The sequence below is a fragment of the Armigeres subalbatus genome, unplaced genomic scaffold (assembly GCF_024139115.2).
Source record: "Armigeres subalbatus isolate Guangzhou_Male unplaced genomic scaffold, GZ_Asu_2 Contig435, whole genome shotgun sequence".
NCBI lineage: Eukaryota > Metazoa > Arthropoda > Insecta > Diptera > Culicidae > Armigeres > Armigeres subalbatus.
The window spans coordinates 221529-248467 of NW_026943189.1; the positions used below are offsets into that span (position 1 = coordinate 221529).

The 26939-nt window shown below is 41.4% G+C and overlaps 1 protein-coding gene across 7 annotated transcripts in view; it reads right to left on the minus strand.

The window, feature by feature from the left end:
* Positions 1–1623: 1623 nt before the first annotated feature.
* Positions 1624–26939, minus strand: part of LOC134204189 (uncharacterized) — a 378242-nt gene continuing 352926 nt past the window's right edge. For all 7 annotated transcript variants that reach the window (XM_062679017.1, XM_062679018.1, XM_062679019.1 and 4 more), the window contains 3 exons: positions 23304–23440; positions 23061–23237; positions 1624–2655 (listed from right to left, as the gene is read on the minus strand). In XM_062679017.1, the coding sequence (XP_062535001.1) occupies positions 2537–2655; positions 23061–23237; positions 23304–23440 (433 nt within the window). In that variant the 3' untranslated portion in view covers positions 1624–2536. The remainder of the gene's footprint in view (positions 2656–23060; positions 23238–23303; positions 23441–26939) is intronic.

Below are 26939 nucleotides of genomic sequence, written 5' to 3' on the forward strand. Positions count from 1 at the left end.
GTCATCAGGAACGGATCATCATCGATTTTCATCCGGTGCTATTTTTCGTTCAAACGGTCTGGGTTCTATGTGGTACAAAAATGAAGAACGATGCTGGTCAGTCAGTATCAGTACCCTCAATTAAACCGACTATGCTTTTACTTTTCGATTACACGTTTCAGCCATGGATCAATAGGATGCTGTGGAAGCTTTGCCGGCAGGTGCAGCTTTTTGCTTCCATTTGAGCCATCAGTATGAATAACCCATTGTAAAGTAGAAATCTCCTGAAAAATTCTGAAACCTATTTTAGCGCAAACTTCCTATAGGGAAAAATAAAACTTGACTTTTATTATCTCAGCGTCCTGTAAATGGGATAAATCTTGCGGATTTTCAGCGAGCTTTGTCTACACTCCAGGTGTTTATAGGTGAACACAATTTTATAAATTTCTTTAGATGTTATAGGTCAGCGGTTCTCAATCTGGGGTACATGTACCATAGAGGGTACCTCGGAAGCCTCCTTCCATAAGGCTCGGAAGCCTCCTTCCATAAGGCTCGGAAGCCTCCTTTCAAGAGGCTCGGAAGCCTCCTTTCAAGAGGCTCGGAAGCCTCCTTTCAAGAGGCTCGGAAGCCTCCTTTCAAGAGGCTCGGAAGCCTCCTTTCAAGAGGCTCGGAAGCCTCCTTTCAAGAGGCTCGGAAGCCTCCTTTCAAGAGGCTCAGAAGCCTCCTTTCAAGAGGCCTCAGGAAGCCTCCTTTCAGGGGGCAGGGAAGCCTCCTTCAAGAGGCCTCAGAGCCTCCTTTCAAGAGGCCTCGGAAGCCTCCTTTCAAGAGGCTCTCAAGCCTCCTTTCAAGAGGCTCAAGAGCCTCCTTTCAAGAGGCTCAGGAAGCCTCCTTTCAAGAGGCTCAGAAGCCTCCTTTCAAGAGGCTCAGAGCCTCCTTTCAAGAGGCCAGAAGCCTCCTTTCAAGAGGCTCCAGAAGCCTCCTTTCAAGAGGCTCGGAAGCCTCCTTTCAAGAGGCTCGACAGCCTCCTTTCAAGAGGCTCAGCAGCCTCCTTTCAAGAGGCTCAGCAGCCTCCTTTCAAGAGGCTCGGCAGCCTCCTTTCAAGAGGCTCGGCAGCCTCCTTTCAAGAGGCTCAGCAGCCTCCTTTCAAGAGGCTCAGCAGCCTCCTTTCAAGAGGCCTCAGCAGCCTCCTTTCAAGAGGCTCAGCAGCCTCCTTTCAAGAGGCTCGACAGCCTCCTTTCAAGAGGCTCGACAGCCTCCCTTTCAAGAGGCTCAGCAGCCTCCTTTCAAGAGGCTCAGCAGCCTCCTTCAAGAGGCTCGGCAGCCTCCTTTCAAGAGGCCTCAGCAGCCTCCTTCAAGAGGCTCAGCAGCCTCCTTTCAAGAGGCCTCGGCAGCCTCCTTTCAAGAGGCCTCAGCAGCCTCCTTTCAAGAGGCCTCAGCAGCCTCCTTTCAAGAGGCTCAGCAGCCTCCTTTCAAGAGGCTCAAGCCTCCTTTCAAGAGGCTCGGAAGCCTCCTTTCAAGAGGCTCGGCAGCCTCCTTTCAAGAGGCTCGGCAGCCTCCTTTCAAGAGGCTCGGCAGCCTCCTTTCAAGAGGCTCGGCAGCCTCCTTTCAAGAAGCTCGGCAGCCTCCTTTCAAGAGGCTCGGCAGCCTCCTTTCAAGAGGCTCGGCAGCCTCCTTTCAAGAGGCTCGGCAGCCTCCTTTCAAGAGACTCGGCAGCCTCCTTTCAAGAGGCTCGGCAGCCTCATTTCAAGAGGCTCGGAAGCCTCAAAAAGTCCTCAAAATCTTATAGGAAGCTTGATGTATGAAATTAATATGCATTCAGAAAAAAATCAGGAAACTTTTTGGATTGCCTATCTCCCGTTAGTTTTCAGATCAGTTTTTCATATACATCATGATTTATGCTTATTTTCATTTACAACGAAAAAATAGGAGGTACCTCAATGAATGTAAAAGTTCCAAGGGTTACCTCTCAAGAAAAACGTTGAGAACCGCTGTTATTGGTGCTGTAATAATTAATAGTGTAGGTGAATAAGCTAAATTGAAATTTGGAATAGAGAAACCAACTTAAAGTTGTCATTCACTTCATAATTATTCAATAGCTGATTCCATTTGTTTTGTTTTCCCATAGCTACAATAGTTGTTCGTTTTTGGATTTGTTTGCCGTTTCAGAATTGCTCATGAGATATTTCTACCGTATTATGAGTCGTATATATTATAGTTTTCTTTTACTAACATCCTCTATTCGTTCTATATAGAAATAACACACATAGAAAAATAAACTTATCTAAAGGTACTGGAATTTGGTGGTCTTCTCTCTGCCATCTGTCTATTGGTATGGTGATGGTTTTGTGGTTTTATTCAAGTCGCGACAACGACAATGTGCAGCTGGTGGTTGGTTACGGTGTGGTGACGACGATGTCATCCACTAGATAAGATCCTATGACAAAGTGGTGTAGGGAGCAATAGCTGATGACCCCGACGTGTTCCAGTGCTGTCCCGCTCCAGGGTGGGAGGCTGGGTGTTGTTGGAAGTGATTGCTGAAAACTGCAACCACCTATATTCATAGGTAGTTAGGTCGCGAGACACAGCACAGAAGGCCCATATTTTTGTAGAGCGAACCCCGTCGTCGTTTCGCCGGCCATGGTCCGTTGATTTCGGTCGTTAGAGCAATCGTGCGCTCTGTGGAAGGAAGAGAAAAATGTGTTCATTATCATGAGAACTTTTATCAATTAAGTGATCATGTTGTAAATTATGCAAAGGATATGTAAATGTTTTCGAAGGTATGTTAATATCTTTGAAAGAGACTTATTTGTCGGTATGTGGATTTCAAGAGATTTCAAGAGTTAATTTAATTAGATTTTTGATTCTTTTACACTCAGTTCGATTTACTTATGTATCTAGCTTTCACAATTGTCACAAGCATGGCAGACTATCAATAACGAATATTACAATCAATATTTTTTTAAATCAATTTCTACATATTTGACGTAGGACTTACGTCTCTTTTTTCTTATAAAGGTATCTATTAAGAATGTCTAAATCTTCCGCGTTACGATGTGTTAAATGATTTAAAACGTTAATAATGTTTATCTCAGTGAACGTATTTCTGTAGTCTTAAAATTTATAGCTTTTGAGTATGCCTTTTATATTCATGCTTGATAAAACGAGAAAATGTCCTAAAACTGTTTTCGTAGCAAAACATTGAATTCAAAGAAGCTTTTAAATGTTGGAAACGGAAACGGGGTCTGCCAGGAAGGCATGAATACGCGCAATATCATTTTAACGGCACCCTTTAGAAAAATGACATGGAGGAAGGCCACTACACGATCCTGAGTCCGTATTCCCCCTCACGGCTGAGTCGGTCCAGAGTCCATGCAACATTCGACGTATACATCACAAACATGAATGACCACATCTCACTACCTGATGGTGGCGAAAGTGGGCTCGTTGGTAAATCGGCACCAGAAATCGCGGCGAAACTATCATCGAGTCGACTTGGTACAAGGTGCGTGCGTAACACCGGAGGAAATCGACGAACAGCTCCACGCCAGCCAAGAGGTGCTTTCCCAGGCCCGTTAACAACATGTGCCACTCGACACTCGACATGTAAGCAACGCACTAACCATTGATATTCTTCTTTGATCCTTTGATCGCATTGGACAACAATGGCTCTAAGGATCGCTTGGAAACTCTGCCGAAATAAGTCGTCACGTACACGTTCGCCTTACAAGCGAATGATCATGGGTTGGATTCCCAGCCCCTCCACCAAACCCCAGTTGCCGGATCAGTCGCCGGATACGCCGGTACGCGTCTCACCGTCACGGCAGCCTGATGATGACTGACAACTTGTTCTTCTCGGAGGCATTCCTCCAACGTTACCCGGATAAAAGGCATCCGAACAATGCAACGATCATTGGATGCACTACATGGACAACGGACACAATGGACGATGAGATGGACTGGCAAGGACAACAATGATGATAATGGACATCTAAAAATAGATTCTTTGTGGATTCTGTACAGCAGAATACCACAGTAGATATCGACACAGTAGCGGTTAAGAACACAGCGTGCCTAATTAATAAAGAAAGGAATTAAAAATATGGTGGTCTTTAAAAAACAATCTTGGACAGAACATCGTCAGTCCACACGAAGTCGTTAACGACAATGTGAACAACATTCTGAATCTCGAACTGAAGCACATGAGTGCTCCGTTTTTCGAGCAACTTTCGCTGATCAGTGTCTCCGTCACAGCTACTTCCCATCGTCCTGGAAGTCACCCAAAGTCATCTCGATCCGGAACCTGGGAAGAATATTTCCTCGCCCAAAAGTTAGCATCTCATCAGCTTTCTCTCGGGGTTATCAAAGCTGCTTGAAAAGGTGGTTGCCCGCTGCTGAAAATCGTCAACAACTATCGGTCGGCGATAACTTTCCAAATCCAAATTCCAATTCCAAATCAGCAGAGTAAGTTCCAATGCGCACAATATAATCCCGGGCGTCCCCCAGTGTAGAATCCTTGAGCCCATGCCAGAACCTCCAAGGGGGCATTCTGTCTCTGTTTACAGACGACAGTTTTTTCGTCCACAAAGGTAGAGTGATCAGAGAGCTAGTGGCAAAACTCCAACTAAGCCTGGATATCCTGACAGGGTTCCACTAGTTGGATGATCTGATCCCAAGCAATACAACTTGTTTTACAACAGTCTATACTGCCGTCATACGCATATTTGTCCCATGTTTGCTGGGATTCCCTATATACATGGGACAGTTATGCGTATAACGGCAGTATAATGCACATATAATACATAGCATCGTGTATTTCTTCATAAATACATTACCATTTTTATAACGCTTATAAGACCAAAAAAGCTTAAAATGCTTAAATTAATGTCTTATATGAACAATATATAACATACTATAACAAGCGATGTTATGTAAACGTTATGAAATGCTCTTTTAGAGCATACATTTATATTATATATTAGTTATAATTTATATTATTAACCCTTATCCTCTGAACGTACGATTCACCATTTCATATAATCACTTAAAAAATCATAACTTCCGCATTTCTCAACCGATTATGACAATCAACCCCTCAAAACAATCGCTCAGATCTCTAGTTTCTTTAAATGGGATAATATTTTGGGTTGGCCACTTGGTTCCGGAAATATTCCGGGGTGTACTGGGGTAGGTTTTTTGGCAGCCGTGGGAACACTTATTTAGCACTTCTATAAGTCAACGTGCGACATGTCAAACTCCATGATTTTGCAAAACAAGATCGGTGGAACTCATTTTGGGAGTTTTTGGACAAACTGGACATGTTCCGGAATCTTCCGGAGTCCTGGTCCACCGGGGAAAATGGCCAATTTCGATCAGTTATAAAACCTGGCTTGCGACATATCAAACTTCATGATTTTGCAAAACAAGATCGGTGGAACTCATTTAGGGAGTTTTTGGACAAGCTGGACATGTTCCGGAATCTTCCGGAGTCCTGGTCCACCGGGGAAAATGGCCAATTTCGATCAGTTATAAAACCTGGCTTGCGACATACCAAACTTCATGATTTTGCAAAACAAGATCGGTGGAACCCCTTTTTTGAGTTTTTGGGCAAGCTGGACATGTTCCGGAATCTTCCGGAGTCCTGGTCCACCGGGGAAAATGGCCAATTTCGATCAATTATAAAACCTGGCTTGCGACATATCAAACTTCATGATTTTGCAAAACAAGATCGGTGGAACTCATTTAGGGAGTTTTTGGACAAGCTGGACATGTTCCGGAATCTCCCGGAGTCCTGGTCCACCGGGGAAAATGGCCAATTTCGATCAGTTATAACTCCTGGCTTGCGACATATCAAACTTCATGATTTTGCAAAACAAGATCGGTGGAACTCATTTAGGGAGTTTTTGGACAAGCTGGACATGTTCCGGAATCTTCCGGAGTCCTGGTCCACCGGGGAAAATGGCCAATTTCGATCAGTTATAAAACCTGGCTTGCGACATACCAAACTTCATGATTTTGCAAAACAAGATCGGTGGAACTCATTTTGGGAGTTTTTGGACAAGCTGGACATGTTCCGGAATCTTCCGGAGTCCTGGTCCACCGGGGAAAATGGCCAATTTCGATCAGTTATAAAACCTGGCTTGCGACATATCAAACTTCATGATTTTGCAAAACAAGATCGGTGGAACTCATTTTGGGAGTTTTTGGACAAGCTGGACATGTTCCGGAATCTTCCGGAGTCCTGGTCCACCGGAAAAAAGGCCAATTTCGATCAGTTATAAAACCTGGCTTGCGACATATCAAACTTCATGATTTTGCAAAACAAGATCGGTGGAACTCATTTTGGGAGTTTTTGGACAAGCTGGACATGTTCCGGAATCTTCCGGAGTCCTGGTCCACCGGGGGGAATGTCCAATTTCGATCAGTTATAAAACCTGGCTTGCGACATATCAAACTTCATGATTTTGCAAAACAAGATCGGTGGAACTCATTTTGGGAGTTTTGGACAAGCTGGACATGTTCCGGAATCTTCCGAGTCCTGGTCCACTGGGAAAATGGCCAATTTCGATCAGTTATAAAACCTGGCTTGCGACATATCAAACTTCATGATTTTGCAAAACAAGATCGGTGGAACTCATTTAGGAGTTTTTGGACAAGCTGGACATGTTCCGGAATCTTCCGGAGTCCTGGTCCACCAGGGGAAAATGGCCAATTTCGATCAGTTATAAAACCTGGCTTGCGACATATCAAACTTCATGATTTTGCAAAACAAGATCGGTGGAACTCATTTTAGGAGTTTTTGGACAAGCTGGACATGTTCCGTAATCTTCCGGAGTCCTGGTCCACCGGGGGGAATGTCCAATTTCGATCAGTTATAAAACCTGGCTTGCGACATATCAAACTTCATGATTTTGCAAAACAAGATCGGTGGAACTCATTTTGGGAGTTTTTGGACAAACTGGACATGTTCCGGAATCTTCCGGAGTCCTGGTCCACCGGGGAAAATGGCCAATTTCGATCAGTTATAAAACCTGGCTTGCGACATATCAAACTTCATGATTTTGCAAAACAAGATCGGTGGAACTCATTTAGGGAGTTTTTGGACAAGCTGGACATGTTCCGGAATCTTCCGGAGTCCTGGTCCACCGGGGGGAATGTCCAATTTCGATCAGTTATAAAACCTGGCTTGCGACATATCAAACTTCATGATTTTGCAAAACAAGATCGGTGGAACTCATTTTGGGAGTTTTTGGACAAGCTGGACATGTTCCGGAATCTTCCGGAGTCCTGGTCCACCGGGGAAAATGGCCAATTTCGATCAGTTATAAAACCTGGCTTGCGACATATCAAACTTCATGATTTTGCAAAACAAGATCGGTGGAACTCATTTTGGGAGTTTTTGGACAAGCTGGACATGTTCCGGAATCTTCCGGAGTCCTGGTCCACCGGGGAAAATGGCCAATTTCGATCAGTTATAAAACCTGGCTTGCGACATATCAAACTTCATGATTTTGCAAAACAAGATCGGTGGAACTCATTTAGGGAGTTTTTGGACAAGCTGGACATGTTCCGGAATCTTCCGGAGTCCTGGTCCACCGGGGAAAATGGCCAATTTCGATCAGTTATAAAACCTGGCTTGCGACATATCAAACTTCATGATTTTGCAAAACAAGATCGGTGGAACTCATTTAGGGAGTTTTTGGACAAGCTGGACATGTTCCGGAATCTTCCGGAGTCCTGGTCCACCGGGGGGAATGTCCAATTTCGATCAGTTATAAAACCTGGCTTGCGACATATCAAACTTCATGATTTTGCAAAACAAGATCGGTGGAACTCATTTTGGGAGTTTTTGGACAAACTGGACATGTTCCGGAATCTTCCGGAGTCCTGGTCCACCGGGGAAAATGGCCAATTTCGATCAGTTATAAAACCTGGCTTGCGACATATCAAACTTCATGATTTTGCAAAACAAGATCGGTGGAACTCATTTTGGGAGTTTTTGGACAAACTGGACATGTTCTGGAATCTCCTGAGTCCTGGTCCACCGGGGAAAATGGCCAATTTCGATCAGTTATAAAACCTGGCTTGCGACATATCAAACTTCATGATTTTGCAAAACAAGATCGGTGGAACTCATTTAGGGAGTTTTTGGACAAGCTGGACATGTTCCGGAATCTTCCGGAGTCCTGGTCCACCGGGGGGAATGTCCAATTTCGATCAGTTATAAAACCTGGCTTGCGACATATCAAACTTCATGATTTTGCAAAACAAGATCGGTGGAACTCATTTTGGGAGTTTTTGGACAAGCTGGACATGTTCCGGAATCTTCCGGAGTCCTGGTCCACCGGGGAAAATGGCCAATTTCGATCAGTTATAAAACCAGGCTTACGACATATCAAACTTCATGATTTTGCAAAACAAGATTGGTAGAACTCATTTAGGGGGTTTTTGGACAAGCTGGGCTTGTTCTGGAATCTTCGGGAGTCCTGGTCCACCGGGAAAAATGGCCATTTTCGATCAGATATAAAACCTGGCTTGCGACATGTCAATGAAAACAATGAAGTTTGAAATATCGCATATTTTGATTCACAACAGATATAAATGTGATCATATCCACGTATATAGGTGGCCAGTATATCCCGTAGTATGTCCAAAACATTTCAGATTCCCCAGAATGTTCTCAGTTTGGCATTGTTTTGCCAAATCATGGAGTTCGACATGTCGCATACCAGGTTTCAGTACGGATTTAAAAGTGTCCATGTTTCAGCGCTAGATGGCCAGTCTCCAGAAAATGCTTGCACACCGCCAAAGATGGTCCTAAGTGCCGGTCTCTCGAATACTCCGAGTGCTTGCAAGTCCTCCTCGAACATTGTCCATGTTTCATGCCCGTAGAGGACAACCGGTCTTATTAGCATCTTGTACATGACACATTTGGTGCGTTGGCGAATCTTTTTCGACCGCAGTTTCTTCTGGAGCCCGTAATAGGCCCGACTTCCACAGATGATGCGCCTTCGTATTTCACGACTAACACTCTAATCAGCAGTTAGCAAGGATCCGAGGTAGACGAATTCTTCGACCAACTCGAAGGTATCCCCGACTATCGTAACACTGCTACGAGGGCCCTGTTGCGCTCGGTTCCACCCACAAGCATGTACTTTGTCTTTGACGCATTCACCACCAGTCCAACTTTTGTTGCTTCATGTTTCAGGCGGGCGTACAGTTCTGCCACCTTTGCAAATGTTCGGCCGACAATGTCCATGTCATCCGCGAAACAAATAAATTGACTGGATCTGTTGAAAATCGTACCCCGGCTGTTACACCCGGCTCTTCGCATGACACCTTCTAGCACAATGTTGAATAACAGGCACAAAAGTCCATCACCTTATTTAAGCCCCCGGCGCGATTCGAACGAACTGGAGTGTTCGCCCGAAATGTTCACACAGTTTTGCACACCATCCATCGTTGCTTTGATCAGTCTGGTAAGCTTCCCAGGGAAGCTGTTCTCGTCCATAATCTTCCATAGCTCTACGCGGTCTATACTGTCGTATGCCGCCTTGAAATCAACGAACAGATGATTCGTTGGGACCTGGTATTCACGGCATTTTTGAAGGATTTACCGTACAGTAAAGATGCGTCAAGATACTCCCATCCTTATCCTGACACATTTCGGCTCGCGGCACGAAGCCTTTGCGGGATGCGTTGAGCTTCTGATAGAACTTGCGTGTTTCTTGAGAACGGCACAGCTGTTCCATCTCCTCGCACTCCGCTTCTTCCAGGCGGCGTTTCTTCTCCCGAAAAAGGCGGGTCTGCTGTCTTCGCTCCCGTCTATAACGTTCCACGTTCTGCCGGGTACCTTGCTGCAGCGCGACCGCCTGCGCTGCGTCTTTCTCCTCCAGAATGTGTCTGCACTCTTCGTCGAACGTAATGGTTGCTTTGACTGTATTCCAGCAGCCCTCAAAAGGGGCCCCATCGAGCTCACCCTCTTCCGGCATCGCTGCCTCGAGATACTGTGCGTATGCAGTGGCGACATCGGGTTGCTTCAGTCGCTCTAGGTCGTACCGCGGCGGTAGTCGGTACCGAACATTGTTGATGACGGATAGTTTTGGGCGCAGTTTCACCATCACCAGACAGTGGTCAGAGTCGATGTTAGCGCCACGATATGTCCTGACGTCGATAATGTCGGAGAAGTGCCATCCATCAATCAGAACGTGGTCGATTTGTGATTCTGTCTGCATTGGTGATCCCCAGGTGTACCGATACGGGAGGCTGTGTTGGAAGTAGGTGCTGCGAATGGCCATATTCTTGGAGGCGGCGAAATCAATTAGTCGTAGGCCGTTTTCGTTCGTCAGCCGGTGAGCGCTTCCCAATAGTCGGTCTAAACTCCTCCTCTTGCCCAACCTGAGCGTTAAAATCTCCTATGATGATTTTGACGTCGTGACTTGGGCAGCTGTCGTACTCACGTTCCAGCTGCGCGTAGAATGCGTCCTTATCATCATCAGTGCTTCCGGAGTGAGGGCTATGGACGTTGATTATGCTGAAGTTGAAGAACCGGCCTTTGATCCTCAACCTGCACATTCTTTCATTGATCGGCCACCACTCGATCACGCGCCTTTGCATATCGCCCATCACTATGAAAGCTGTTCCCTGCTCGTGTGTGTTGCCACAGCTGTGGTAGATGGTATCATTACCTCTAAACGTTCGCACCATTGATCCCTTCGAACAAACCTCCTGCAGCACTACGATGCCGAATCCACGGTCCTTGAGCACATCGGCTAGTATGCGTGTGCTCCCGATGAAGTCGAGAGATGTCCAGCTTGTCCAAAAACCCCCAAAATGAGTTCCACCGAACTTCTTTTGCAAAATCATGGAGTTTCACATGTCGCAAGTCAGGTTTTATAACTGATCGAAAACTGCCATTTTCTCCAGTGGACCAGGACTTCGGAAGAATCCGGAACATGACCAGCTTGTCCGAAGACTCCCAAAATGAGTTCCATCGATTTAGTTTTGCAAAATCATAAAATTTGACATGTCGCAAGTCAGGTTTTTTAACTGATCCAAAATTGCCATTTGCCTTGGTGGACCAGGACTCCGGCAGATTCCGGAACATGTCCAGTTTGTTTTAAATCCCCAAAAATGAGTTCCACTGATCTTGTTTTGCAAAATCATGAAGTTTACATGTCTCAAGCCAGGTTTTATATCTGATTGAAATTGTCCATTTTCCCCGGTGAACCAGGACTCCGGAAGATTCCGGAACATGTCCAGCTTGTCAAAAAAAACCAAAATGAGTTCCACTGATCTTGTTTTGCAAAATCATGAAGTTTGACATGTCGCAAGCCAGGTTTTATAACTGATCGAAAATGGCCATTTTCTCCGGTGGACCAGGACTCCGGGAGATTCCGGAACATGTCCAGCTTGTCCAAAAATCCCCAAAATGAGCTCCACCGATCTTGTTTTGCAAAATCATGAAGTTTGATATGTCGCAAGCCAGGTTTTATAACTGATCGAAATTGGCCATTTTCCCCGGTGGACCAGGACTCCGGAAGATTCCGGAACATGTCCAGCTTGTCAAAAAATCCCCAAAATGAGCTCCACCGATCTTGTTTTGCAAAATCATGAAGTTTGATATGTCGCAAGCCAGGTTTTATAACTGATCGAAATTTGCCATTTTCCCCGGTGGACCAGGACTCCGGAAGATTCCGGAACATGTCCAGCTTGTCCAAAATTCCCCAAAATGAGCTCCACCGATCTTGTTTTGCAAAATCATGAAGTTTGATATGTCGCAAGCCAGGTTTTATAACTGATCGAAATTGGACATTCCCCCCGGTGGACCAGGACTCCGGAAGATTCCGGAACATGTCCAGCTTGTCCAAAAACTCCCTAAATGAGTTCCACCGATCTTGTTTTGCAAAATCATGAAGTTTGATATGTCGCAAGCCAGGTTTTATAACTGATCGAAATTGGCCATTTTCCCCGGTGGACCAGGACTCCGGAAGATTCCGGAACATGTCCAGCTTGTCCAAAATTCCCCAAAATGAGCTCCACCGATCTTGTTTTGCAAAATCATGAAGTTTGATATGTCGCAAGCCAGGTTTTATAACTGATCGAAAATGGCCATTTTCCCCGGATGACCAGGACTCCGGAAGATTCCGGAACATGTCCAGTTTGTCCAAAAACTCCCAAAATGAGTTCCACCGATCTTGTTTTGCAAAATCATGAAGTTTGACATGTCGCACGTTGACTTATAGAAGTGCTAAATAAGTGTTTCCACGGCTGCCAAAAAACCTACCCCAGTACACCCCGGAATATTTCCGGAACCAAGTGGTCAACCCAAAATATTATCCCATTTCCAGAAACTAGAGATCTGAGCAATTGTTTTGAGGGGTTGATTGTCATAATCGGTTGAGAAATGCGGAAGTTATGATTTTTTTAGTGATTATATGAAATGGTGAATCGTACGTTCAGAGGATAAGGGTTAATACTAATAAGTTATTATTGAGTTTGTATAAGTTTCATGTAAAGTATTTTTTTTAGCCACGCAATAATTATATCAAGAGAAAATTGACTCTTTTTTTTCATTTATATATTTATAATTCGATACTTTAATGGCTATCCTTAATGGCTAATGGTGCATAAAGTTGATTTTCAACAAATTTAGTTTAATTATGGACTGAAAAATGAGTTCGTACTCAGTAGGAAAATATATTTTTTCCTTGCGGTTCAAGATTTAACGCGTAGTTTTTGATTATACTTGCTGCAAATTTATGCGCCATGTATAATATTGAAGAAAGCATTCAACCATTTCCAATATCTGAAAACATGGCATTGCAATGGAGTCTTTTTAGGGGACATCACAGTGCCAATCAAAATCTTTGTTACTGATCGAAAAAAAGTTTAACTTCTCCTCAAAAAAATATAAGCTTCCATTGATTTTGAGTTCCACTTGTCGATGTTCCTTTTCCATATACTCTCATAGTAGAGGGTCAAATGAAATCAAATAGCACATAAACACTAATATAGTTCCTTTGTAAATCCCATTATGTGTACATATTTGTATTCATTTAGAGCAGATTCAAATATGAAGTCCACTACTTTTTGAGATTCTTCACCCCTTCCCTACGCTTTTCTGTATACCTAGTGGACCTCACTTTTGAACTACCCCTTACATACATAACTACTTTTCTGGTAAAACAAAAATAAATATTTCAAGCTATTCGTGTTTTCGTTAATCATTTCTGAATAAAAGAAACGGTCAGGTCAATTTACAAAATCAAATAATCGAAATATACAAACCCGTTACAATTATTTAATTAACTTTTTGTCCTACTGGTCTCCGAAAGGTCAAGGGGGGGGGGGGATAATAAGAAAATAAATATTATAATGGAAAAAATCAAAAAACTGCTCGGATTTGTTAAAGAATGTTTTGAAAATCCTCAAAATTATCCGAATTTTATTTTGTTGCCCCCTCAAAATATTATTTTATGGCAAAAAAAAATCCGAGGGAGGGGAGACAAAATAGATTTTAAATATTTGTATCGGCCTAATTAAAAGATAATAACATAATAATGGAAGCACGAAAAATCATCAAATCATCATCATTTGTATCGTGATGCAAATCTCTGTTCCTTCTACAGATATGACTTGTTTGTAGAGCTGAATTGATTACAGTAAAACCTCTATGAGTCGATATTGAAGGGATCATCGACTCATGGAAACATCGAGATGTGGAATAGAAATTTCTTGAAGCTGTTTAAAAGGACCATCACAGTAAACCAGAAAATATTTATTAATATGGCAAAATTTGCTTCCATGAGTCGATATCGAGTCATAGAACATCGACTCATGGAGAGTCCACTGTATTAAAAAAATACTATCAAAAGTTCATTTTTGAAATGATCCTATTGTATGAAAAAGGATGAAGTATTTTTTTTACTGAATTTAATTCAAAACAGAAATTTTATTTGTAAAGTGTTACGTTTTTAACCAACACTGTATTTTTTACTTCAAACTCGAATCATTGCCTTGTTATACAACGACGTTGTAACTAAGTTCAAAACTAAGCCCGGACGCGGATGCAGCTTTATAACACATTTGTTATATGTTTGTTGTTTTTTTTTCGAAGTTATTTTATCATAGTTACCGTTTCAGAACGCAGAAAGAACAAACTTCATAAAAATTGACGAATTTTGCAATCAGATCCTTGTTGGCCACGAACAGCTGAGGATGGGCAATCAAGTGATGGGCAATCGCAAGTATGGAATATGCCTGGCATTCGCCGACGAAGAACTGCTCAAGCAATTTCTATTTGTAATACAGAATTATGTACGCCGAGTTCAGAAGTATAATCACTAGGGTGGCTCAAAAAACACCTTTTCAAATTTTTTGATGGGCCGCTCTTTTATTCGGTTCTATTTGATGTCCTGATGCTAATAACTTCTCCGAGCTCTAATCTCTAATCTTCTCGCGGTTTTCTGCATAACATTCTGTATTAAATTCTTCAAGATTTGGATGAGTATCGTAGTTCTTCATCGTAAGTTGTGCCGTCCAACTGCAAATCACTGTTTTTGGATGTTTCTGCATACATTTTTGCATATGAACTTCCAACGAGTTTAGCACCGCCCAAACGTTGACCGATTTGGCTAAAATTTTGTCCAGAGCATCAGGGCATCAAAAAAGAACTGAATAAGAGGGCGGCCCATAAAAAAATGAAAAAAAAAATTCTCATACTAATATGAGCCACCCTAATAATCACTTTGTCATTGGTGCATTATAGTTTGTGCCATTTTTCATATATCGAGCATAAAAGATCTCAAAAACATTTTTAAAAGATTCAATACTTACTAATTAGGGCACATACTTGAATGTATCAATTTCAAAAAAGAGTACCCTTCTGAACTCGACGTATTAAATTCTATTGACCAGACTGAAACCGCTAGTTATTTTTACTAACATGTAGATTTCTTACTCCATATAAATATTTTTTAGTAGTTTTCTTTTTGCTGCAAAAAATAATGCGATTATTAACTTGTTATATTTCCGTCAATGAATGCATATCATGTGTGCTGCCACATTCATATAACACCAATAAAACACTCACACTGTTAGTTATGGTGCATGTTATAATGAAGTCATATATATATATATATATATATATATATATATATATATATATATATATATATATATATATATATATATATATTTCTTGTTGACAGAAATACAACACAGAATATTTTCGCTCAGAAATGTTTATACAAAACACTTATAAACCTTTTCTATAACAAAGAAGGTATTACTTTTCAGTATTATAACTTAAATACAACTAGTTTTTTGTTTTTCTAAAAAATAGATGTTTTCAGTGTTACTTGGGATTCCACGCGGCAATGACTCAGGTCTTCCTCTTCCCCCACTCAAAATTCCTCAAACATGTTCCTCAGACAAAATCACTCTCAATGGCACAACAGTAGAATGGGCCAATTAGACTTGGCTTGGCCTTAGACAGCAAGATTATCGTCCGGCAAAAGTTGCACAAAACAGTGACGACACATTACAATAAGGGTATTCACTTGACAGCGTGAGCAGCTGCGTATCTAATGATTGAAATGTTTATTACACAATCACAAGAGACATATTTCAAATCTCCTATGAAACATTTTTATAAAAAGATACGCAGCAACCTACGCCGTGAGGTGAATACTCCTGATATGTTGTTGAAACTAGAGGCCGGAATAAGAGAAACGCGGATAGGTATGTGCCGCCAATCGAACCGTCAAAAAACAGCAGCCAATCGAGCAGGAGAACTGTCAAGCAGCCAAAATGTTGGCTCAAATACTGAAAACGGCCAAATTCGATTTTATGCCATTTTCAAATAAACAAAATTGAATGTATAGGGGGGTCCCGTAGCGTAGTTGGCTACACGTTCGCCTTACAAGCGAATGGTCATGGGTTCGATTCCCAGCCCCTCCACCAAACCCTCGTCAGTCGCCAGATCCACAGCCCATGCGGTGGCGTTTGGGGTACGCGCCTTACCGTCACGGCTGCCTGATGACGACTGACAACTTGTTCTTCTCGGAGGCATTCCTCCAACGTTACCCGGATTAACCTTTTGTCTGTGCTCTGGGGTCAATATGACCCCAGGCCACTTTGAGTGGCTGCCATTTTTTTAATTTTCAACCGATTTTAGTAATTTTTGGTAGTTTGGTAAAACTCGCCGAGATCTGTCTCCTAGGTGCAAATTCACTTCAATAATCTTAAAAATATGCGCTACAGTGTACTTTTTTCAAAAAACTTACGTTGTCTGTGCTCTGGGGTCAAATTGACCCCAAATTGAAATTGCTATAACTTTTTTATTGTTTGGCATATTTTGGATTTCTTGGATAGTTTCTAAAGATAACTTAATCATCTTTCAGTATGTTACCTAAGATTGACCATAGGTGGGCGGGTACCCCGCGGGAAGGGGTTTTTGCGGAGAAGGGTACAAAAATAGTGTTTTTTCTGCTTATTTTGCTTATATCTGAAAATCCTACGCATTTTGAACTACACCGTTTCGAAAAGGTTATGCAGGAAGGTGTGTTCTTTGACATGAGGCATTGATTAGTTTAAAACTTGGCCGCTAGGTGGTGGTATATTTGAATTCATTAATTTAGACTACTCAAGTAATTCCGATATATGGAATTTTCCTCATTGTAAATATTCTTATCGCACGAATTTGAAATTTGTAAAAATGCCGTCTTAAATAAAGTTCGTCTGGTGGGAATGGACTGTCATATGACATATGTGACGAAATGAATAATTAGGAAATTTACAAATAGGCGGCGCTAGCGGACTTGCAATATTCTTGCATATATGAAATAATGCTTTAGCTTGAGATCCCTTATACCTACACTCAAGTTGTATTCGGCAATATTGTTCAGGATGTCTAGCACTACAAAGCGGTGCTCAATATAATGAGTACGTCTTCCAATTTTTGAATTTGTGCGATAAGAATATTTTTACTGAGGAGAATTCTATATATCGGAATATCTTAAGTACTCCAAAATAATGAATTTAAATATATCACCACCTGGCGGCCGAGTTCTAAACTTATCAACGCCTCATGCCAGAGCACATGCCTTCCTGCATAACCTTTTTAAAAAAGGTGCAGTTCAAAATGGGTACACGCAAAAAAATGTTGCGGTCGAAACTACCATTCCGAGGGTTAATTTAAGAATACGCACCGACGATTTTCAGCAGACAACAAACCCGTTTGATTTTACCATGCGCGCAGTAAAAATCAACTGTGGTCCTGGTGGAATGTTGTTGCATGAACTGAATCAGTGGTGAATTTGTCCGAATGCGTGGTTAATTTAACTGAAAATTTGTGGTTGTTTTAAAAACATGGCGTAGTCTACAAAATAGTAACCGTTACCATGGAATTTTTTTCTGTGTAGGATTTTCGGATATAAGTAAAATAATCATGAAAAATCTCTGGTTTTATACCCTTGTTCACTAAAACCCCTCTCCACGATGTACTAGCCCACCAATAGTTAATCTTTTGTAACGACCTGAAAGATGATTAAATTATCTTTCGAAACAGCCCCAAAAATCCAAAATTGGCCAAGCATTAAAAAAGTTATAGCAATTTCAATTTGGGGTCAATTTGACACAACGTAAGTTTTTTTGAGCACAGACAGAAGGTTAATGGCAACCGAACAATGCAACGATCATTGAATACACGACATGGACAAACGGGCACAATGGACTCACGATGAGATGGACTGGCAACGACAACAATAATGGTAATGGAAATCTAAAAATAGATTATGTGTGGATTCTGTAGAGCAGAATACCACAGTAGATCTCGGCACAGTAGCGGTTAAGTAACACAGAGTGCCTAACAAATAAATAAAGGAAAAAAAAAATTGAATGTATTTCACATTAGTTTGCAATAATATATGCATGTCATTTATAGACTATGAAATGAAATTCCATTGTTTATTGGATTCTATTGTTATGTGATGTGGACACATAAAATAGCGGATTGTGAGATTTTATCTACATAAACCATTGCTTCCTTTTCATGTGTTGTTCTTTGATGAAGAAGATTGAATGCAGTGTTGGCAGAGTCATATTTTGTATCCGCATTTCTCTTATTCAGGCCTCTAGTTGAAACTACTGTGCCCTTTGATCAACCGACGGCATTCATTGTCGCTGAAAAAAAACTTCCTATGCATCAATCAATCATAGTAGTCCATGAGTCAGCAGACAAACTTTGACATCTCTATGCGCTTTGATTATGCATGAAGAGGCAGAAAGATTATAAAATATTTAAAAATATTTGAACGGGAAATCATACAGAGAAATTTTTGAAACTCTTCCCAACAATTCTAGGAGCAGTTTAATAAAAAACGGTAAGCTGGACTTTTCTTCTACTGCATAATAAACGCAAGGATTTGATTTTAAATTTAATTTTGTGATATCACACTTGATGTACAGTATAAGAAAAGTCCAACTCTGTACTACTCATTGATTTCACTTAAATCGCTTTTAGAATTTTTATGAGAGTTTTAAAAATTTCTCTGTATGGATTCTTGTAAGAATATCTTTTAATATCATTTTTTTTTCTTCTTCATGCATTATCAAAGCGCCCATCAGAGGAACTCTAACCATGGAAAAAACCGTGCAAAAACAGTGAAGCAGCTCCAATCAGAAATGTGCGCGTTCAAAGAACGACACCCCGCCGCGTCAAAAACGGACATCTTGCGGCACTTTGTGGACGCCAGATACGCAATCTACAACATATTGACACTATTAGACATCCATCAGAGTATCGGAAGAAAGACCGGTTCCGAGCGGCCGACTACCCTGAGCGACAAGAAGCTCCAAAGGAAGCTGAAGAAAAAGCCCGAGGCTACATAGCTGCGTACGCTTGGTCGGGCGCTCGGTACTTCCGGCCAAACAGTGAAAAAGGCCGGCCAAACATATATAAAAAATAATATTAATATGAGAAAAAAAAGGCAACAACTTAACCACGTGGTGATACTGCCTTTCTCGCATTTAGCCAAGACACCAACCTTATATGGCGGTTATATATAGTTTCTTAATAACTTTTAAACGCAAAGGTTGATCGTTATCAAATTCAATAGTGATCAACAAGGCTATGTACCCTGTCGAATGCAACTTGTTGCGAGAAAATCGGTTAAGAATTAGTATATGAAAATGTGGCTAATGTTTTTCGGTTTTCGTGTGCACACACACACACAAATACACACGGACAGACAGACATTTGTTCAGTTCGACGAGCTGAGTCGATTGGTATATAACATCATGGGTCTCCGAGACTTCTATAAAAAGTTCGATTTTGGAGTGAAATGATAGCCTTTCGGTACAACTTTGTTGTACGAGAAGGGAAAAACCTTCAATCTACCTAGCGGTGATGGTGCTTTTCTCGACCTTTGTAAAATGTGTGCGCTCGAAAATAGATAAGCTAGAAGCTAGGAGTAAAATAGAAAAAAAATTGCGTCCGTTCTATGAAAATCGAATTATTTCAAGCAAAGATGATATGAATTTCGACCAAAATGTTTCGTTTTCCAATCTTTTTGACATACCCCAGTTTTACCCAGTCATATATTTTAAAGATATTATTCTGGTAGGTCTGTTAAACTGGAATTTCGACTACACAAAAAGAAAAAAATGTCGTTTCCATAGTTCGGTAGATTAAAATAACGTAACTGGAAATTTTAGTATACGGTACGGTTCTTTCAATCAATTTGGACATTTGTTCGGTTCAATGCAAGGGGAGATATGATCCTTCCTTTTGAAGGATGCATTTGCCCAGCAGAAGTCAAGAGAGGATATGATTTCTTCTTTCAATTCAATCATTTGCTCGCTTTTAGGCAAGGGAATATATAATCACTTCTTTTAGGGATGCATTTACCTGGCGGAAGGCAAGAGAGGATATATTTCCTTTTTTCAATTCAGGCGTTTCCTCGATTTAAGGCAAGAAGAGATATGATTTCTTCATCCGAAGAATGCATTTGCCCGGCTGACGGTAAGGTAGGGTATGTAACATGCATTTCCCCTCTCTCTATCATTCCTTATATTTCTAGCGTGATTTTTGAAAACGTCGTATATCCAAAAGAGAGACTCTGTTTACTTTCTCTTTCGATTATTACAAAGCCATACTAACATTTACATAGGATTTTTTAGCAAAGATCTGAAGAAAATTGCTTTGTCTAGTATACTGAGGTGAAAATATTGCAATAAATTCAAAACTAGCCTAGATATCAGCGAAAAAGAGCCTAATGGAAGAGAGTCTCTCATTTGGACATACGACGTTTTTATAAATCATGCTAGTTTTAAGCATTTATCAGTCTTGTCTGAGAAGATAATACATTACTCAAAAGAAGACTCAGAGTTTCATAGTATTATATACCTATAGAATAAGCTTGACAAATAGAAGTAATGTCATTATGTGTAATGTATGATTATGAGTATGAGTAAGAGATATACGTTTCATAACGCATGAGCGAATAAGAATAGTTTTTATTCTATGTAAAAGGGAGACCTGTCTTAAGGTGAGTTTTCCATTTAATTCCAACACGTTATTATCTATACAGATACGTATTTCGACCTCAAATGTAAGGTAAGATCATCTTCAGTGTCGGATATTTGACTCGCCATTACAACGTGGTAGCATTAAATAAAATAGTACTAAACTCGTCTTATGACAGATGAAGACATTCTACTAAATGAGCTTAATGATTTTCTTAGTTGTTGATGCAGAGGCCCATCCACGTTTCGAGTCGTGGGTAGGACAAACATGAAATGCCGATTTGGGCAAGAGTCCTGGTATAGCATTAGCATTAATCGATTCGCTTCGCATAGATTCGTAGATGTTACAGCCCTAGACTACTGTATGACAGTAGCATCACTTCCATCCGTTATCACAGATATTGATTTTGAACTAGTCACTATCTCTTAGGCACTCTCCAGAAGTCGAGATCTATATTGGCCACGTTCTTGTGAAAACTGGACACATATACTTAAGAGAGGAGCAGAGAACTCTATGACTTCCTAAAGGTGCCTCGGGAGGTTTTGGAGCTATAACAGTAGAAATCGTTTTGGTGGAACGTGAAACACAGAAAGAACTGACATACAGAATAGGCAAGTGACGCCCCGCGATCGAAACCATGATCTCCTGCTTATAGGCAGAAACGATAGTCTATAGACCACCGAGCTTGTCTCTGATTTGGGTGTGTTTATAAATCGCTGGAAGTATAACTGTCCCATATTGATATAAAATCTATTTCTATTAAAATCTATATGACAGTTATCAAGCAAGCAATCAATTCTGAAAATAATTAGCACTTGAATAGTGATTGTGGCAAGAATACTCACATAATATGAAAAAATTTCCTCGATTTTAAAGAAAAATATTGCTTTTCCAAGACGCATGCCATACATCTTGAAGTTGTTACGATTATCGAATAACTCTATAGAGTTATCCAGCAGTCATAGATCATCCATCCATCCATCCATCATAGCATCCAGCAGTCATAGATCACAGAAATTCGAAAAAATATTTAATGGTTCAATTATTGCTTACTTCTAGAGTTTCATATCATCATTAGCATTTGCAGATGTCAAGAATTCTGCAAACCTTTATTGTTAAGTAAAGTTTGGACATCATCGAGTTCTTTCGGAATTATAAATTGCCGGAAGTCCTAAGGAATAATTAATACCGTTGTCGGGGTGGCAATGGGTAAAATGGGGATAAGAATGGGTCACTGTTTCAACTACATAGAATGCTTGTAGTATCTGAGAGCAACTAAACTAAATTATAACAAATCTTTTTGAACGATTTTGTTTTACGACCTCGGTGAAGGCGCTGACCCATTCTCTCCTTCCAAACCAATATTGTTACCCCCGACGACGGTAGTCTATTGCTTTAGGATCCCTGAAACCTCTATGATTTTTTTTAGATTCTGATCGACTTTAAAATCACCTTTTGCTAACACACAAATTTTTCCCAGCAAATGACTCATATGTTCTTACCATAATCATGGATAGGACAATGCTTTCACTGTCCTACGCAGGACATTTCATGTGTAGGACATGTCCTACTTGTCCCACCCACTCCCGGCGCCACTGCGTTAATGTAAAATTAGTTGAAAGTTGATTTATCTCGCTAGTAGATGTGTCAATAATTGAAATGTTTTCCGTTTTTTCAGGAACCTTCTCTATCCTTCTTCCGCCGCGTCGTACAATCATGCGTCCAATTATCATGTATAGCCCTTTTAGTAGAAACAACAAACTTGGATAACTGAATACCATTCGCACAGCTCTATTAACATTTATGCCGAATGATTATTATGCAACATGATATAGCAGCAAGCAACTCTGTATAATAATGGTAAAGCTCAGTCGAAATTAGGTGAACAGGTAACATCTTGGTGTGCATTTTCCTCTTATTAGTTATAACCTAAACTTCTTTTTATAATGTTTAACTGTGATTTTGCTTTGAGTTTCAACCCAGTGATTAATTTTGCCCAAAATTGTTTGCTTTTTGATTATTATAGTTGTGAAATGTGAATGTAGAAATAGTCTTTATCGCCACGAGATGAGCCGGCCAAGGGTCCAAGTAATATTCAGTCTGTGAAATGTTCTCCTTTAGTGCCGATGCCTACGTAGCGTTTTTTCAAGCTGCGTCCTGTGGAGTAATGCACACGTAGACATTTGATGCTGGGTACCTTGCGTGAACGCAGCGTGCACGCAGCGCTACGTGGACATCGGCCCTTAAGGTGATTATAGAATGAAGCCCGTGATGAATTTCAAATTCACCACACGTCTATCTACATACATTTCCAAAACCCCAAAACTGGCGTAATAGTTTTCGTACAGTGCCGAAACTCAAATTATGATTGTTCAGCATAACTAAGCAAACGATCTATTTCAGCCCAATACGCGTTATGGTTTTTTCATCTAGTGCTCTTGAAAAAAATATTGGAAAAGCACGTGGTTTACAAAATAGCCGATTGCTGGCTTCATTCTATAATCACCTTAAATGGCACCAAATGGCGTGACACCGTCAATTTTTAAATACTCACCTAAATACGTTTCTTGTTGTGGCATGAACTCCTGCAGGTCCTGCAATATCCGTGCAATCTCTTGCGAGTCCTTGGTTATACTGCACAGTTCCTCCTGGTTGAAATCGGGAGTAATCTGCTTACACAGCAGTATCTGACTTATCACGTTCCCAAGGTTAGATGGACCAGCTCGGTTTTCTGTAGGATTAATGCGCTGATATCAAGCTTCACATTATTACGTGTGTCCTAGTTAATGACACTCACCATAATATCCGGACATATCCATAGGAATGACCTGCACCAGTCGGTGGCTTTTAATAAGTTCTCTAAGAAACAGTTGTGATAGGTAGAAAAGCAGCACCAGGTGGGGGTTGTCCGCCAGAATTCCTTCGGCGAGGGCCCTGAAAGCAGAAATTAATATCATCATCAAATACCTAATCAATTGCATAGTTTACATTTGAAATAAATCCTTCTGCTGACCCATTCATTAGCACCTACTAAAACCTACCGGTCCCAAAAACAAGCTCGATAACTTGCAAGTCGGAAGCTCCGCTCTTTGGTTGAACGTTTGCTCTCATCAACCAATTCAAGTTGGCAACTAAGGGGAAACGACGGTCGTTTCCTTATTCTGGCTACAACCGCACTTCCTTGCGGTGGCCTCATCTATTATTAACCGAACAATTTAAGCTTGCTAACCGTAACCGTTTGTTAGTTGGTTTTAGATTGGAGGGTGAACCGAACATATTCGGCGCCTTCGTACAGCACGGAACCGCCGACAACGTGGAGCGTCGCATGAATATTTCAAACTGATGGATGAGTACCACCAGTGGCTCTTCCCGTTACCGTTGTCAAGGGGGGAGATATTAACCCTGAACTTTGTGCGCGGGGAGCCATCTACCTAGTTAGCGTAAAGCAATCAAAATTTGGTTTCAGTTTTTGAATTTGCATGATGGAAGGCTTGGCTTATCATGCTTTCATCGCAGCTTAGGAATATTAATTTGGGTAGGCATCATCATTAAATCGTGGAACATTCCACGGTGTTAATTCCATACATTGGAGACTTTAATTTGAAAAACGAAAAAAAGAAAACTCGATGCAAGGATATTAGGCCATACAAATCATTGATTAAACTATGTATCTCATTTGTTTAAAATTGTTAATAGTTTACAAAAAATCTCGTTTATTTAAGTGAAATTTCATGCTCTAATTAAGTGCAGACTGTGGAGATTTGGCAACCCATACACATAAGTTGCAAAAAATTGTATATTTTTCAGAATATGTTCATATATTTCATAATATTGTAATAAGTTCATTACGCGAGAAATTGAAAAGATTAGGCACTATTTTCGTAGGTTATTTTAGCTAATGTGGATTTCATTGTTACTTTTTTATAGAAATAATATGGAAGATGTGAGAAAGACAGTCGCACCGCGATACTTGTTTTTCATTTCATATTTCTCCAGCGAATACAAATGATTTGGCCCTATTGTAATCGTGATGTGTTGCAAACAACATCGAAATAATTAAGTCCATCATGCTCGAGGAGTTTATTCTAATATACTTCCTTCACCAGCATACCTTGTTATGCTACTAGCCATTGCCTCTTGGTGGTGCCCGCCTACAATCTCATTAATTTAGTACCGCCTTACGTTTGTTGAAGGCGGTTAGAAACGAGAACATCAAAAGGACATAATTTGATGGTTGCTTTTATTTACCAGGCGCCATAGCATTGCCGCGATGGGCGTTCTATGTTTGCACAATTGATACCCGGTATTAGTATCGGTGTAACTTAATTAAGGGTTACTTCTGAACTGAATCAAGGGAAAAGTTTTATAATTATTATTGCTTCAGTTAGATGTTAGATTACTTGTTAGCCCGTTACAAATGCTGGGAACTTCGCGTACCTAAAGGAATAAAATAGACCCCGTCTCGCGGTCCTTAGCCTCTTACCCAGCAACTCTTATCCATACCTCCCCGTGGTGCTGGCCGGGATACTAGCAACCTAAGGGAAGATCGTGTAACCCACCCCGGTGGGAACTATGGTCGTATGCTGACAAGGAAGGAGGGGTTTGCTCCTCTCCGGAGGTGCAAATCTTACTGAGCGTCTGTTCTCCATGTCAGAATCGGCTCACAACAGCGTCTGTTCTCCATGTTAGGGGCTGCTGATCATCGTCCGAGTGCCAGCGAGGGACTCTGAGTGAAACTGTGCACCATGGTCCACCGGGAATAAGAAGGAATGGTCGTCCGGAAATTTAGGGGGTTTGGTGTCAGGCCCTGCAAGCCAGCCTTTAAAATAACATAAGCAACGAACAATCAACAAAAGAGTACGGACCGGAACCGTCGGCGAAGACCACTGCGACGAAAAGGGACTAGCTGTTGGAAACTCGGTTCGTGGAACTGCAAATTTCTCAACTTCATCGGGAGCACACGAATACTCGCCGATGTGCTCAAGGACCGTGGATTCGGCATCGTAGCGCTGCAGGAGGTTTATATGAAGGGATCAATGGTGCGAACGTTTAGAGGTGATCATACTATCTACCAGAGCTGCGCAACACACACGAGCTGTGAACAGCTTTCATAGTGATGGGCGATATACAAAGGTGTGTGATCTGGTGGTGGCCGATCAATGAAAGAATGTGCAGGTTGGATGATCAAAGGCCGGTTCTTCAACTTCAGCTTAATCAACGTCCATAGCCCACACTCCGATAGCACTGATGATGATAAGGACGAATTCTACGCGCAGCTGGAACGTGAGTACTACAGCTGCCCAAGCCACGACGTCAAAATCATCATAGGAGATTTGAACGCTCAGGTTGGCCAAGAGGAGGAGTTGAGACCGACTATTGGAAAGTTCAATGCTCACCGGCTGACGAACGAAAACGGCCTACGATTAATTGATTTCGCCGTCTCCAAGAGTATGGCCAATCGCAGCACCTACTTCCAACACAGCCTCCCGTATCGGTACACCTGGAGATCACCACTGCAGACAGAATCACAAATCGACCTCTTTCTGATTGATGGACGGCACTTCTCCGACATTATCGACGTCAGGACATATCGTGGCGCTAACATGACCACTATCAGGTGATGGTTAAACTGCGCCCAAAACTATCCGTCATCAACAATGTTCGGTACCGTCAACTGGGGGGAAGATGATCATTTTTAAGACAAAACATGCAATAACAATGGGTGTTTACATTTTAAATCGAAACAAATATTCTTAAAACATGTACTGCTATACGTTGCAATAATCAACAACTTTAGTTTTCTGAAATGCGTTCGCATTTATTAAAATAAATTAAATTGTCACACATTTTTTGAGTAATCTGGTTTGGGGTGAAGTTGATCAAGACAGCTCTATTAGAATCATTATGACCTAGTAGTCAAAATACACTAGGTTATTTGTATGAATGTTGAATTTACTACGTAAAGAAGTCTATGAAGTCAACATTTGAAACGAAAATAGCGTCATTAATGACTATCTCTCTCTTTCTTCCACAAAATACATTTTCATGATTATAATCGAATAACTCGGATTTCTACCTAGCGGTAACATTACTTGAACGGAGAATATTGTTGACCACCGTTTCATAAAAAAATTTGGCACTTTTGACTGACACTTCAAATGATCATCTTCACCTCAATGATCATCTTCCCCCCAGTTGACGGTACCGACGACCGCTGCGGTACGACCTAGAGCGACTGAAGCAACCTGATGTTGCCACTGCATACGCGCAGTATCTCGAGGCAGCGTAGCCGGAAGAGGGTGAGCTCGATGGGGCTCCTCTTGAGGACTGCTGGAATACAGTCAAAGCAGCCATTAACGACGGAGCGGAGAACAACGTCGGGTATATGGGACAAAGGGCTTTGGGACAGTTCGTCGAATGACATTTCATTGAA